Source organism: Aspergillus campestris (assembly GCF_002847485.1).
Source record: "Aspergillus campestris IBT 28561 chromosome Unknown P168scaffold_3, whole genome shotgun sequence".
Taxonomy (NCBI): domain Eukaryota; kingdom Fungi; phylum Ascomycota; class Eurotiomycetes; order Eurotiales; family Aspergillaceae; genus Aspergillus; species Aspergillus campestris.
In genome coordinates, this window is record NW_020194338.1 from 1,754,289 (window position 1) to 1,767,577 (window position 13,289).

Here is a 13,289-nt window from a genome sequence, read left to right on the forward strand (position 1 = left end):
AAAGATAGAGATTAGCCAGCAGAGTTTCCTTGATGAGATCATTTGGAGGACTGTAAACCAGGAAGGCAGCCCTCTGTCTGAAACTAGGTAACCATTAGGTTGCCAGTGAATCAATAAAAGCAAAGCATGGCGGGCGTATATGGCAGAAAATCATACTTCTCAGGGATAGGATCCCCCAGTTGTTTCCACCAACAACAACCATCTCGTTCCCTGACGTCCTACTTTTCGTCAGTCTTTGCATTCTCCATAAAATTCCATCAAGAAGCTCGTCAGCGGCTATTAACTGCATCAACCTGCGCAGTATCTCACCTCGAGACAAAATCAATTCTCCTCATACATTCTACAAGAATATCGTGGGTTGCTATGGGATTCGAACTCAACTATCATCTTGGCACTGGGAAACCCAGTACTGAAAAAAGATACAGAGTCTCTCAAGTTCTTTCAGATCATCAAGTCCCTCATGTGGTCTGGTTTGAAGATGCTCTTGTCCACTATGGTGTTCCTACCGCGGTGTTTGACCTATATATCCTCGTCGAGGATATTGAACTAACAGCTGAATGTCTTGCAAAAGCTGGATGGACTTTTGATATGCATAGACCACATCGTATTGGGAATGCAGAGGTTGACTTGATGAGCCTCCCTCAACAGCGATTAATATCTGCGGATAACCACACGAGAACTATCCTTCTTCCTGCTACCGACTGGAACTTTTCCCTAACTGACGCGCAACTGGAATATGCCGATATACGACCGGACTCTGCATCTTCAGACAATAAATTACCATTCAAAGTTCCATTTCCACCACTAGCCGGCTTGCTAGATGCACTCATTGAGAGCTGGCTAGAGTGTCCTAGCGATGATACAATGCTGTCGATTGTCCTGGCTTGTCAAATCTCTTACCTCTATGCACATGTTCCAGTTTTGAAGCAACAAAAGTCATTTGTTGAGCAGATGAGATATGAACATCGTCAATTTCACTTCGACGTGTTGGCAGGAATGGAGACCGGTACACTGCCATTTCGAAGACACCAGCGGCCTATTCGTGATGCGCTACGACGGGGAGAGTACGAGTTACGGGAATGCTCTGCCCCCCGCGACACTAAAGAGCTTTTTTTTCCTCTGGGGAGGCTTGGCTCGAAGCCGGTTGAAGAAGAGCAGCAGGATGAGGATACCACCTGAAGGGAATCTTGCAAGGTAAATACCGGTCATGTCCTGCGCAGTATGAATATTTTTCATGTTTCCTAGGTTTTCTCTTTTGTTTAGCCTCATTCATTGTTTCGAATACCCTATAGATGACTTCCAAATCGCACTTTGTATGTTCAATGGGACTTTATACTCCTCAGGAACGCTATTTACATATTTATTATACTAATTTGAAAGTAAAATAAGGAACGAAATAATGAGACGTTTAAAATGCTTAAATTACTAATTGTACTATGACAAAAAACTTAGAATATTGAATCTGCAATTCCGTAAAGCTCAATAAAGATTAAACAAATAGACGTGCACATTCCACCCTCCATCTCTTATCCATCTACCACCACCGATAAACATCAGGACCTGTGTTTTAGACATATCTGATGGGTTACAACTAAGCCAACGTCTTCCAGGCTTTCCCTCTCATGAGTCCTCCGAACCCATGTGTCAGGCCAAAGGCTAGAACTTGTTTCTCTTATTCTCTATCTAACCCTCGAAAGCTCAAGAACTGCTCCCTACTTGTAACCATAAGCGTGAAGGACCATCCAGTATGTCCATAACCCTAAGGTCTCAATCATTAGCGCGCTCCACTAAAGCAAAAGTATTCCATACCCCCACCTGGCAGCGGACGCAATTGATCCTCCCGGGGATAACGAGCATGGTTCTAGGAAACGAATGTACGTGCAATAAGGGCAATTGTCGCAGAAACCAGTGTAAATAAGGCCGGCGGTGCAAGGACCTCGATCTCTACAGGGTTTTGTGTCTTGTAGGCTGTGTGGTTTGTTCTTGCTTCAACCTCAAGGTCAGAGGAGGCACGTATTAGCTGCCTGGCGGTTGAGGTACCTTGTCTCTTTTGTGGCCCATTAATAGCTTTGTAGAGACCCAGATAATGCTGTTGACAGTCTAAGATGGCAATCTCGACAGAGCATGAGTCAGAAGGTTTCCAATAATCAGGGGATTTGATAAAAAAGACATACAAAACAGTACAGCTGTACTAGGTATGCCGAACTTGGAAGTATCGCAATGAAAGACGAGCTTTCTCACTCCCTCTCAGAGTGCGACACGATGCTAGTCCCATTGAATGCCGCGATTTAGGATTCCGTTTAGTAGTAACGTGGGTTCGAATTTGCCTTGCTCTAGTTTTAACGCGCTTCTCTCAAATAAGCAGTCCATAGATATGTACGTTGCGGTGGACCAGTTGCATTGTAATTGCACAGCAGGAGTTCAGTCGAGCTATGTGCATTTCTGCTACTAGCGTGATACCCAGCAAATCGACCCGCACGGGGTAATTTTGATCGTCTCGATCGAATAGCTCAAGTCAACCATGTACAGTTCATATGGACGAACAGCATTGACGGAGTGTTCCACCCCGAAGGACAACAATATTTATGTCTTAGGTGGCCCGAGTCGATCCCAAAACCATATATGCACCACTGTCAACAAGAGCATATATGTAATACCATGGTTACATGGTCTTCCGGTTTCGACAAAGGTGCTGTCTCAACAGACATGATGTTAGTCTATGTATTGATGACCATAGTATGAAATCACTTACCTTCTTAGACAAGCATCATGTCTCCTGTAGACAATTGAAGGATATTAATCTACTGACAGGAGTCTTGGACACTCTAGTAAAAAAATAACATAGACCGTAGATATATAACTTTGCAGAAAGAACTGCTGAGGAGAGTCCATAGAGGGCCCATCGCAGATGACCCGTTGAAATGCCTCTCGCAGTGGTGTCCTCCACCCGAAGCCTTCGCTCTTGGGTCTTGATTTCTCAGTCTTGTCGTTGCTGTCACTTGCTGCGTTTTTGTGTGTTTTCTGGTAAACACATTACCAGGGAGATTGAGTGCGCAGGATTGCAGACCGGGACGTATACTGGAGGGGTTTGAAAAAAAGTATGATGGTTATGCGCATACATTGATACATGACCAAGTCTTGATAAAATCGACGAGATGGTTAAGTATATAAAATGGACGATCGTATAAGGAGTCACAAATGTAGAATATACAACTATGTAGGCAGTAGGTAGAGGGGAATTTCACCTTTATATACCTAGTAGACTAATGTGTTTGACCGTTACAATCACTGAATTTATGATATCTGTCTAGCGTTTAGGAAAGAAATGAAGGGAATAAAGAGCTAATTGTAAACAGTGAATATCAATATTCATTGACAAGACAAGTGATATACCAGACAAAAGTTGACACTCTTAACCTGTCATGTCATCAAGACCAGCAGGTAGCAACTGTCCATGCTGAAACCAGGCCTCAGCAAGTAACAGGCGCTATCAAATATATCTTTATTATAATGGGGAGATCATATTTTTCACAGTCCTAATAAAGACTCACTGTAATATATACACACAATCAATCAACCCCTATACTGCTCAGAACAATAACCCTAATTCAGGCAGCTGGATCATTCCACGTTTCTATCCCAAAAAAGAAGATAACCTCTGTATATCCATTTGATGTTGTATTATATGTCAGACTCTACTCTTGACGACCAACATCCATATCATGATCCCAGTGTTTCTTGCAACACTCTGTCCCTTCAGCGTTATGCTCCGGGGTGGATGTTATAGATCTCAGTATACACATCTGTACCAGGCAATATATAAACAGCTTCGGAGTCACCACTACATCTACCGAATAGTCACACAACACACACTGTACCTATTTAATTCAACCATCAACTAACCACTGCCTATAGACTACAAGCTACAGACATCATACCAAAGAAAAAGATCAGAAACATAATATAAAAATCAATCCCACTAATATTTCCTTACTCCCATTTCACCTGTAGCTCATGCCCAGCCCTATCCATCTTACTAACCAAGCCTTGATCACATCCACTTATCAACCACCCGCTCTCCTCATAACATCAACCAAGGTCCTGTGGTCTAGTGGTCATGACGTCGGATTCTGATTCCGTAAGCCCCGGTTCAATTCCGGGCAGGACCTCATAACATTTCTTTTTTACTTTTTTGTTTCTTCTTTGTCACTTTCTGCTTTCTTTGGAAATGAACACTGTTGAATAGATTAATACTTTCTTTTTCAATTTTATTTTTTTTCCCGTCGTTTTCTCTCAGTTTGACTGATTTCTTCTTTCCTTTAATTTCTTAAATTCCGTTTTATACATTCTACTGCAAATGTATAACTCCGAGTTGGTTATGATATTACACTACTATAGTATGATACTACACAAAGTCCAGGTTGATACGTCGTTGACTATCATTCTAGATTGAACATATACTCCAACGCCTAATTCATACATACATCATATCCACCGATCCAATGCCCACTTATTGATCTTTTTACTGAGCAGCAACCATCTTATCGGTCACATACAGATCGACGTACTGGTCCACATCGATGGCCTCCAGGGCCGACTGGTCCAGACCGACCTTGAGGAGCTCGGCGATGCGGCCCTGGTCGAAGTGCGCCTGCAGGTGACGCTTGTACTTGTCGAGGATCTCGGGCTTGGCCTCCTCGCGGCGCAGGCGGTGGCCCAGGGGCGCCTCGACGGCGACCTCGTCCAGCACGGTGCCGTCGTTCAGGGTGACCGTCAGCGCGTTGGGGATGGTGCGCTTGGAGGGCTCGTGGTAGTCGATGGTGTACTGCGGGTCCTCGACGCACTTGATGCGCTTGCGCAGGTCCTCGACCAGGGGCGAGGTGGCGGCTTCGGAGCCGTCGGCGTAGTCGTTGGCGGTCAGGCGGTTGAAGGAGAGCATGGTAGCGACCATGTACTGTTTTAATCAGTATAAGATCAAAGGACAAAGAAGAAAAGAGAGAGAAATACCTGAACACAGTGGTCACGGTCGGCAAAGTTGTCCATCTCCTTGAACTGCTTGTCGATGATGCGGATGCAGGCCTCGTGGGTCCGGTTGGTGACCTCCTTGATGTCCTTGGCGGACTTGCCGAGGGCGGCCAGCTTCTTGTTGATGATCTGGGCGGCCTCGATGGCGGTCTGGGAGTGGAACTCGGCGGGGTAGGAGACCTTGAAGAGGACGTTCTCCATGACGTAGCTGCCGTAGGGGCGCTGGAACTGGAACTTCTTGCCCTTGAAGAGGACGTCGTAGAAGCCCCAGCCGGGAGCGGAGAGGACAGTGGGGACACCACCCTCGCCCTTCTGGACCTTGAGGACGAGGTTGACGGCGCGCTGGCAGGCGTCACCGGCGGCCCACGACTTGCGGGACATGGTGTTGGGGGAGTGACGGTAGGTGCGCAGACTCTGGCCGTCGACCCAGGCCTGGGTGATGGCGTCGGCGGTCTGCTTCTCGGAGAGGCCGAGCATCTTGGAGACGACGGCGGCGGTGGCGACCTTGACGAGGACGACGTGGTCGAGGCCGACCTTGTTGTAGGAGTTCTCGAGGGCGAGGACACCCTGGATCTCGTGGGCCTTGATCATGGCCTCGAGGACGTCCTTGACCTGAAGGACCTTGCCGTTGCCAACGTTGCCGCCGGCGCGGTTGGTGCGGGAGATCCAGTCGGCAACGGCGAGGATACCGCCGACGTTGTCGGAGGGGTGACCCCACTCGGCGGCCAGCCAGCAGTCATTGTAATCCAACCAGCGGATCATGGCACCGATGTTGAAGGCACCGTTGACGGGGTCCAGCTGGTAGGGGGTACCAGGGACGCGGGTACCGTTGGGGACGACGGTGCCGTCCACGACGGGACCGAGCAGCTTGGCGCACTCCTTGAACTTGAGGGCTTCCAGGCCACAGCCGAGGGTGTCAAGGAAGACCAGACGAGCGGTGTCATACTATCATTAATTAGTTTTTTCTTCTTCATTATTTCTTTTCCATCTCTTCTCTTTTACTCTATTTTTGAGCCAATTGGAGGAGGGGAGGAAAACACACCGCCAAATCAGAGTTCACGTTATACTTGTGAACATACTCAGCCATATCCTTAATCTCAGGATCATAAGGCCGGTTGGAGGGGGCCGCAGGGGCCGCAGACTGCAGAGCGGACATGGTCGAGAAACGCGAGACCTGGGAGGGTTGACGGGGGAGAGTCAAGGAGGAGCGGGCGATGGAAGAAGCAGGAGAAAAGCGGGAGACGGAGGAGACAGAGCGGGAGGGCAACAAAGTGCGGGGAGACCTGTGGGTCAGCCGTCTCAACGCGGAACACGAAGCAGACATGATAGGAGAGAGAGGAAGAGGTGAGAAATACTCAAAGGAAAGAGAGGGGAGAGAATTGAGAAGGGGGGAGGAGTAGAAATAAGAATCAAAGGAATGAGGAGGGAGAGAAGAGGAAGAAGAATGAGAAGGGGGAAGAGAGAGAGAGAGAGAGAACCGAGGCGAGGGAGGCGGTCGCACGGTTATTGCCGGTTATTCAGGATGATAGTGTAGGTACGTAGTATTATGTCGTATACTACGGAGTACCAGGTCGTATTGTCTCTCTACCTCAATAGTAGTACCTACGTAAGTTCCGAAATCGGATATTCCCCCGTGTTTCCAGTCTCCCTCATTATTACTCCAGAGTCCAGAGAGCCCCACCCGGTCCGCAGTCCGGAGTACCCTGAAGACACTCGGCTCCCGGTAGAAGCTGCCATGTCTCCGACTCCCCGGTCGGGCTGACGGAGCATCTACTTTTCTACTTCTTTCCTACTGAATATAGATATAGATAATCCGGGGAACTTGAATGCCTTCAATTGCTCAATTCAATTCCATTCAATCAATTCGATCAATTCGATCAATTCAATGAATCATAATTGACCACCTCAACCATGATGTCTATCCGCTCCCGCCGCAATCCCGCGGCTCGTTTGGGCCCATGTGTTCCGTTCCCACGTGATCCCCAACGACCTGTCGATCATCTCGCGCCAGTGTCAACGGATGAGTCGTCACAGTAACGGAGGATAGGCAGTCAGAGTAACCGCAGAGGCAGCAACCAAGGGAAACCGATAACACCATCAAGACGCAGAAAACAAACACCCCCAAGAAGACTCCCTCTCGTCCGTCCGCTTCAAAGATTCCACCACAGCCCCAAACAACGCTTTCGCCAACATCGGCGGCACCGCATTGCCGATCTGTTTGCGCACTTCGTGTCTACCGAATCGATACTCTAGTGGGAACGTCTGGAGACACGCAAACTCGCGGTTGGTGAACCCGCGCCGTCCAGACGGATGGTAGTTGTTGTCCCCGCCTCCCGTCGTGATCGTCCGCGCCTGCTGGTTGGCGTCGTACTGCGCACGCGGACCCCAACGCATCATTCGCTCTTCCGCTTTGATTACGTCGTGGTCAGATGCCCCCCGGGGAATTCCCTCGATGACCTGGTTGATGGTGGTGTACGGGTGGAGGCCGCTGCCGGGGAGTCCGTGTGTGGGGCCGGGGATCTGGGGGAGGGTCTCTCCGGGTCTGTATCCAGTGTGTCAGTGAGAGGCGACGGAAAGGGGAAGAAAGAGCACGAACCCTGAAGCGAGAATGATCAGTCGGCGTCGAGACTGCGGCACCCCGTAGTCCATACAGTTCAACACCTTCCAGTGGACCGAATATCCCACCTCCACGAAATCCTGGATGATGCGGTAGAACGTGTCGCGGTGCCGCTCGAACAACCCGCTGGTCTCCTCCATGGTATGCACCCGTGGACGACACCGACGGATCAAGTCCGCGCACGAAAATATACAAGCCGAGTTGGCGTCGTCGGTCTCGCAGGCGATCGTATGGGCAGCAGAAAACGTCTGGCAGGGCGGGGAGCCGTGGCTAACGTCCACCTTCAGAAACTCATACCCGTTGGTCAAGAAGCTGAAGACGTCACTCTGCTCACACTCGGCAGTTTCGAAGTTCAACCCGTATGTCGTGATCGCCGGCAGCCATTTGTCGAACGCCCACTTCACCTGCAGACCGGCCTGGCGGGCCCCGCACGAGACGCCTCCCCCGCCGCAGAACCCGTCCCCGAAGGTATACTGTCGGTTCTCCTGGGCCTCGGGCTTGAGATCCTCCGCGTCGAGGTCGATCACGACGGGCGGGGGGTCGAGTATGATCACGGGGTTGCGTGGTGCAGGGGCCGCAGGGGCCGGGGCGGGGGCGGGAGCGAGGGCGCTCCCAAACGGTTCGGTGTGGCCCCGCCACGCCTGTCGCAGTGCTGCCGGCTCGATGCGGTATCCCTCGTCCGCCTCGTCGAAGGACAGGTACTCCACCGACACGTCGTTATCAGCCTCGGGGATCTCCTTGAGACGGCAAAGCAGCGCCCCGGGGATTTGTCCCCAGTCCTGGTCCAAGTAGCAATTGTTGGTGAAGTGGATGCGTACGAACCGCTTGACATCGTCCAGCGCGACGTCGGCCGTCTCATTTGCGATCCAGATCAACTCATCCTGCCGCTTCGGGATGTACGTGCCCTTGTGGGCGGTAGTGCGGATCAGTCGGCGACCGAGGAGGTACTTCGCCCCTGAAGCGTCCTCCTCTAGGGTCGTCGTGATGCGAAGAAAAGTCCCATCCTGCAGCTCAACAGACTGCCCCTCCCGATAGATGATGCCATCGTGGCAGAGTTCGTGCGTGGCGTGTCTCTGGGGCGGGGCTGGGATCTCGGGCTCTACTTCTAGTGTCCAGCGTTCGAGCAGTCTCTGAAAGCTACCGTCGGTTAGATAGTCGCCGTCGTTGATCTCCGCGTCGTTGGTGAGGTCGATGATGTCGGCGGGGCGGGCGGTGGTCTCGTCCCACTGGTCGACTGCGCCGGTCAAATCGATGCAGTAGAATCTGTCGGGGTCGTTGTCGACGGTGACGCTATCCAGGGTGCAGCTGCTGTCGCTGCTGTCTGTGCTGGTAGTGGTTAGGGAGCGACGGCGGTTGCCGGTGGGGGGGATTTCCACGTCGTCCGTCATGGTGCTGAGAGTGGTCTCACGACTGACAGTACTGTCGGAAGTGTGTAGGAGGCCGTCTGATGGATAGTAGGTAAGTAGGTAGGACGTAGGTTGGATGAAAGTAGGTCAGACGGAGGTAGATCAGATGGAAGTAGGTCAGATGGAAGCAGGTAGGTTGATCAGAAGAGGATTTTATCTGTCTAGGTTATGGCAGACAATGAAGGTGAGAGGTGATATTGTAGCTGTTGGAACATGAGTAGTTGTTGGAGAAGTGAGATGGTAGGTATGGTAGTGAATGAGAGTTGTGTGATAAGTGAGGATAGTGAATAAAGACCGACTGTTTGACAAGAGGTAACTATGTCAAACGTAGAATAAAGAGGAGTGATTTGTTTAGTCTAGAAGTCAATATTCCCAGACTCGAATAATGAAGCCTGATTGTCGATCACATATAGTGACTGTTTGCCCTGTTTCTGTATCATATCTTTGATACAGAGTCTATAGGAGAGGTCTAGATCTGATGACCAGATAGTTGTATGGTGAGAGATGGATATTTCGTTTTCTTTCCTCTTTCTCCCTCTTCTTTTCTTTCTTCTTTATTCTCCTTCATCCTTGGTTAGTGTATAGAGAGATAGAGCTTGTTTGTCAGTGACTGGCCCTACAGCCAACAGGAAGTAGAAAGAAGGCTCTATTAAACCTAACAAGTAGAAAGATAGAAAGATAGAAAGATAGAAAGATAGAAAGATAGAAAGATAGAAATACAGAAGGATGAAATCATACTACCATTATATTATATTTCTGTTGTATATCTCTGAAGAGAGCGGATATCATACAGACAGGATGTATAGACTGCAATTCCTCACTTGGAAGTTTCAAGAACAAAGTCATCAATCTAGATATGCCTTTCTTTTCTACAAAATATACATAGCCATCTTTGTCAAATCAATATCACCATCATCTATACAGAGGTTGAACATGCTAATGTCTTGGCAAGTTGTGTATAAAGATGATACATTATTCCATGGCCACATCAAATAGACGTGTCAATTCTGTCTTTTACACCTGATTGAAAAGCTTTTCAAAGCACATCATTCAATATCATGAATAGATCTCCCTGCGCAATAACAACCGCAAACAGCACTGCTAACTAATTATCACGAATCAATCTTTACACAATGGCAGCCCCTCAACTTCCCTGTCTGCCCCCCTCCCTGCCTCCCTGCCCGTCTCACCATCACAAACCGAGGACTCATAATCATGACGGGGGAGTCCGCATACAAGCACTTTCATTGCTGAAAAGCATCATTGACTCAGGAAGACCACAAGGACCAAGAAGGATCCAAGATCGTTGCCGATGAGCTTCCCTAAGGTCTCTCCAGACTCATCTTATCATTGATAAGCATAGATGATGATGACCCACTCCTGACTCAGCATCTCGGAAATTTTCCTCCTCATTTCCCTTCTTTGCTCGTTTTTTCTCTTTTTTCTCGGTTTTCCCTTCTGTTTTTCGTCTTTTTTCTCTCGGTTCGCAGTGGGGAAGAAAATCCTGGTTGACCACCGGATTTGCTCGTTTTTTTCTCTTCTCCGCCATTCCTGCTCCTTTTCTTCTTCTTCTTCTCTTTCTTCCCTCGACCATGTGTCCGTTTCCTCCGATCCCTTCGTGGGTGTGAATCCTCCTCCGACCCTTTGACCACACACAAACACTCTCTCCCTCAGGTGTTATGTCGAGATAGCTCATAGTGTTGCATGAAGCCACTATTCTATCTCATTCCTTCTTCCGGATCTTCTCTCCTTTATCCTCTAATTTTTTAATTTTTTTTCTTGGCTTCTGCCTTCCCCTCCCCCACCATCCCACACTGATTTCTCGGTGTGCTCAAATACATGTAAGTTGTGATATTTGACTTTTTTTGGTTTATCTGTGTTTTTACATATCATTCAGCCTCACTGAGGCTGTATTTTTTTATGATGAATTTCGGTTTTTTATAGATGTTAGACTTCCTAAGCATTTTGCGGACACTTTCCGATCTGACTCAAACGTGTTTTACTTGCCATTGTATCCAATTCGTTGGGTGGATAACGTGCTGACAACCAGATTGGTCTCGCTAGAATAACACAGACCTGTCACGATGTGTGGAATCATCGCTCTGATTCAGGCGAATCCCTCGTCCTCCGCCGCCGTCGATCTGCATGAAGCCCTCTACCTCCTTCAACGTGCGTCTCCAGATTTTCCACCCCTCCGCGACTATCTCACTAACGAAATGATAACCAGATCGCGGTCAAGATGCGGCGGGAATCGCGACCTGTGCCGCCGGGGGTCGCATCTACCAGCTGAAGTCCAACGGCATGGCCGCCAAGGTCTTCAACGATGGTGCCCGCGTCGCCGATCTCCCCGGCTCCATGGGTATCGGCCATCTCCGGTACCCGACGGCCGGGAGCAGCGCCAACGCCGAGGCTCAACCCTTCTACGTCAACAGCCCGTACGGGATCTGTCTCGCGCACAACGGCAACCTGATCAATGCCCCCGAGTTGAAGCGATACTTGGATCTCGAGGCTCACCGTCACATCAACACCGACAGTGACAGCGAGCTGATGCTGAACATCTTTGCTGATGAGCTCAGCGAGACCAAGAAGGCTCGTGTCAACTGCGAGGATCTCTTCTCCAGTTTGACCCGCATGTACGAGCGCTGTGAGGGTGGCTGGGCCTGCACGGCCATGCTGGCTGGTGAGTGATGCAACCGCGGCGGGAAGATTGATTCGGTCAGTCGCTAACCCCTCTAGGCTTTGGTCTGTTGGGCTTCCGTGACTCGTACGGCATCCGTCCCCTCGTCCTCGGCTCCCGGCGCGCCGTGGAAGGTGGGGGCACGGACTACATGATGGCCTCGGAGTCCGTGGCCTTGCAGCAGCTCGGCTTCACCAACATCCGGGACATCCAGCCCGGTGAGGCCGTCATCCTGCCCAAGGGCCGCGAGCCCGTCTTCCGGCAGGTCGCCCCGAAGAAGGCCTACACGCCGGACATCTTCGAGTACGTCTACTTTGCCCGCCCGGATACCGTCATCGACGGTATCAGCGTCTACCGCAGCCGGCAGCGCATGGGCGACCGTCTGGCCACCCGCATCCTCAACGTGCTGGGCCCCGACGTGGTGAAGGATATCGACGTGGTGATCCCCATCCCGGAGACCTCCACCACGTCCGCCGCCGCCGTCGCCCGGTACCTCGACAAGCCCTACTGCCAGGGCTTCGTCAAGAACCGCTACGTCTTCCGCACCTTCATCATGCCCGAGCAGAAGACCCGCCAGCGCGGCGTCCGTCGCAAGCTCAACGCCATGCAAGCCGAGTTCAAGGACCGAAATGTCCTGCTCGTGGACGACAGTATCGTGCGCGGCACCACCAGTCGCGAGATCGTCTCCATGGCTCGGGAGGCCGGCGCGAAGAAGGTCTACTTTGCGAGCTGCTCGCCGGAGATCACGTAAGGCATCCATCCCACTCTCGTCTGGAATAATATCCGCTGACACGCTTGCAGACACGCGCACATCTACGGTATCGACCTGGCATCGCCCACCGAGCTGGTGGCCCACAACCGCAGCGTCGAGTCCATCGCCGAGCACATCGGCGCCGACAACGTCATCTACCAAACCCTGGATGACCTGAAGGGCGCCTGCGCCGAGATCGCCCAGGAGAACGGCCAGTCGGAGCCGCACGACTTCGAAGTGGGCGTGTTCTGCGGTAACTACGTCACCCCGGTGTCCGAGGGCTACTTCGAGCACCTGGAGCAGCTCCGCGGCGAGGGCCGCAAGATCAAGGCGCTCGACAACGCCAAGGAGGCTGTCACGCACGGGTTCGCCAGCGAGAAGGACTTCCAGATCGCCGCCAACGGCGTCAAGCTGGACCCCCGCGGCAACGTCATCCCCGCCGCCAACCCGGGCGAGTCGCAAGTGCCCTCCGTCGGCTACAATAGCACTGCCCATTCTGACCACGAGGAGCCGCCCAAGATCAAAGATCGCATGGACATCAGCATCCACAACATCGCGGATCACGAGTAATCTCTTTATTGATTGATACCTATCCATTGATTTTGGCACCTTGGTTAGCAGGCGTTTTTGGGAGTCTATAGGTGATAGACAAGAAAGACCTGGGGTCTATCTCTTGGGTGGTTTTTTGATCTGTTTTATGCATAGCCGAGGATGGATCATGACTTATAGAATATCAAAGAAATGAAATGAAATTTTTTTTTCCCTCAGAATACCTCTTCTTTTTGTTTTCTTTTCCCCTTCAACCAGTCCATA

At 50.7% G+C, this 13,289-nt stretch overlaps 4 protein-coding genes and 1 non-coding gene across 5 annotated transcripts; 3 read left to right on the plus strand and 2 right to left on the minus strand.

Moving 5' to 3' along the window:
• The first annotated feature begins 218 nt into the window (after positions 1–218).
• P168DRAFT_288663 (uncharacterized protein) lies at positions 219–1,287 on the plus strand. The gene is made up of 2 exons (XM_024836842.1): positions 219–1,194; positions 1,246–1,287. Exon 1 carries the CDS (start codon positions 364–366, stop codon positions 1,177–1,179), a length of 816 nt encoding a protein of 271 aa, XP_024695355.1. The 5' UTR covers positions 219–363; the 3' UTR covers positions 1,180–1,194; positions 1,246–1,287.
• Positions 1,288–4,097: 2,810 nt separating this feature from the next.
• Positions 4,098–4,169, plus strand: P168DRAFT_t59. Its single transcript has one exon. It is a non-coding gene; the product is annotated as a tRNA-Gln (tRNA).
• Positions 4,170–4,423: 254 nt separating this feature from the next.
• Positions 4,424–6,476, minus strand: P168DRAFT_325585 (putative 2-methylcitrate dehydratase). Its single transcript, XM_024841024.1, has 3 exons — positions 6,068–6,476; positions 5,008–5,970; positions 4,424–4,954 (listed from the first exon to the last, which is right to left on the minus strand). The coding sequence occupies exons 1-3, from the start codon at positions 6,347–6,349 to the stop codon at positions 4,523–4,525; spliced, it is 1,677 nt and encodes a 558-aa protein (XP_024695356.1). The 5' UTR covers positions 6,350–6,476; the 3' UTR covers positions 4,424–4,522.
• A 460-nt stretch (positions 6,477–6,936) lies between these two features.
• On the minus strand, positions 6,937–9,337 carry P168DRAFT_325586 (DNA cytosine methyltransferase). Its single transcript, XM_024841025.1, has 2 exons — positions 7,622–9,337; positions 6,937–7,567 (listed from the first exon to the last, which is right to left on the minus strand). The coding sequence occupies exons 1-2, from the start codon at positions 9,028–9,030 to the stop codon at positions 7,123–7,125; spliced, it is 1,854 nt and encodes a 617-aa protein (XP_024695357.1). The 5' UTR covers positions 9,031–9,337; the 3' UTR covers positions 6,937–7,122.
• Positions 9,338–10,904: 1,567 nt separating this feature from the next.
• P168DRAFT_265459 (amidophosphoribosyltransferase) lies at positions 10,905–13,242 on the plus strand. The gene is made up of 4 exons (XM_024834915.1): positions 10,905–11,217; positions 11,276–11,728; positions 11,785–12,472; positions 12,527–13,242. The coding sequence occupies exons 1-4, from the start codon at positions 11,133–11,135 to the stop codon at positions 13,044–13,046; spliced, it is 1,746 nt and encodes a 581-aa protein (XP_024695358.1). The 5' UTR covers positions 10,905–11,132; the 3' UTR covers positions 13,047–13,242.
• Positions 13,243–13,289: the final 47 nt, after the last annotated feature.

What these genes read in the sequence shown, in the direction of transcription:
- P168DRAFT_325585 (XM_024841024.1), bottom strand. Translation starts at nt 6,349, where the DNA reads ATGTCTGCTTCGTGTTCCGCGTTGAGACGGCTGACCCACAGGTCTCCC. An exon ending in ACGTGAACTCTGATTTGGCG is followed by an intron (nt 5,971 to 6,067) that starts GTGTGTTTTCCT and finishes AATTAATGATAG; the next exon opens with TATGACACCGCTCGTCTGGT. An exon ending in ACCGTGACCACTGTGTTCAG is followed by an intron (nt 4,955 to 5,007) that starts GTATTTCTCTCT and finishes TGATTAAAACAG; the next exon opens with TACATGGTCGCTACCATGCT.
- P168DRAFT_325586 (XM_024841025.1), bottom strand. Translation starts at nt 9,030, where the DNA reads ATGACGGACGACGTGGAAATCCCCCCCACCGGCAACCGCCGTCGCTCC. An exon ending in CTGATCATTCTCGCTTCAGG is followed by an intron (nt 7,568 to 7,621) that starts GTTCGTGCTCTT and finishes CACTGGATACAG; the next exon opens with ACCCGGAGAGACCCTCCCCC.
- P168DRAFT_265459 (XM_024834915.1), top strand. Translation starts at nt 11,133, where the DNA reads ATGTGTGGAATCATCGCTCTGATTCAGGCGAATCCCTCGTCCTCCGCC. An exon ending in AGCCCTCTACCTCCTTCAAC is followed by an intron (nt 11,218 to 11,275) that starts GTGCGTCTCCAG and finishes AATGATAACCAG; the next exon opens with ATCGCGGTCAAGATGCGGCG. An exon ending in AGCTGCTCGCCGGAGATCAC is followed by an intron (nt 12,473 to 12,526) that starts GTAAGGCATCCA and finishes ACACGCTTGCAG; the next exon opens with ACACGCGCACATCTACGGTA.
- P168DRAFT_288663 (XM_024836842.1), top strand. Translation starts at nt 364, where the DNA reads ATGGGATTCGAACTCAACTATCATCTTGGCACTGGGAAACCCAGTACT.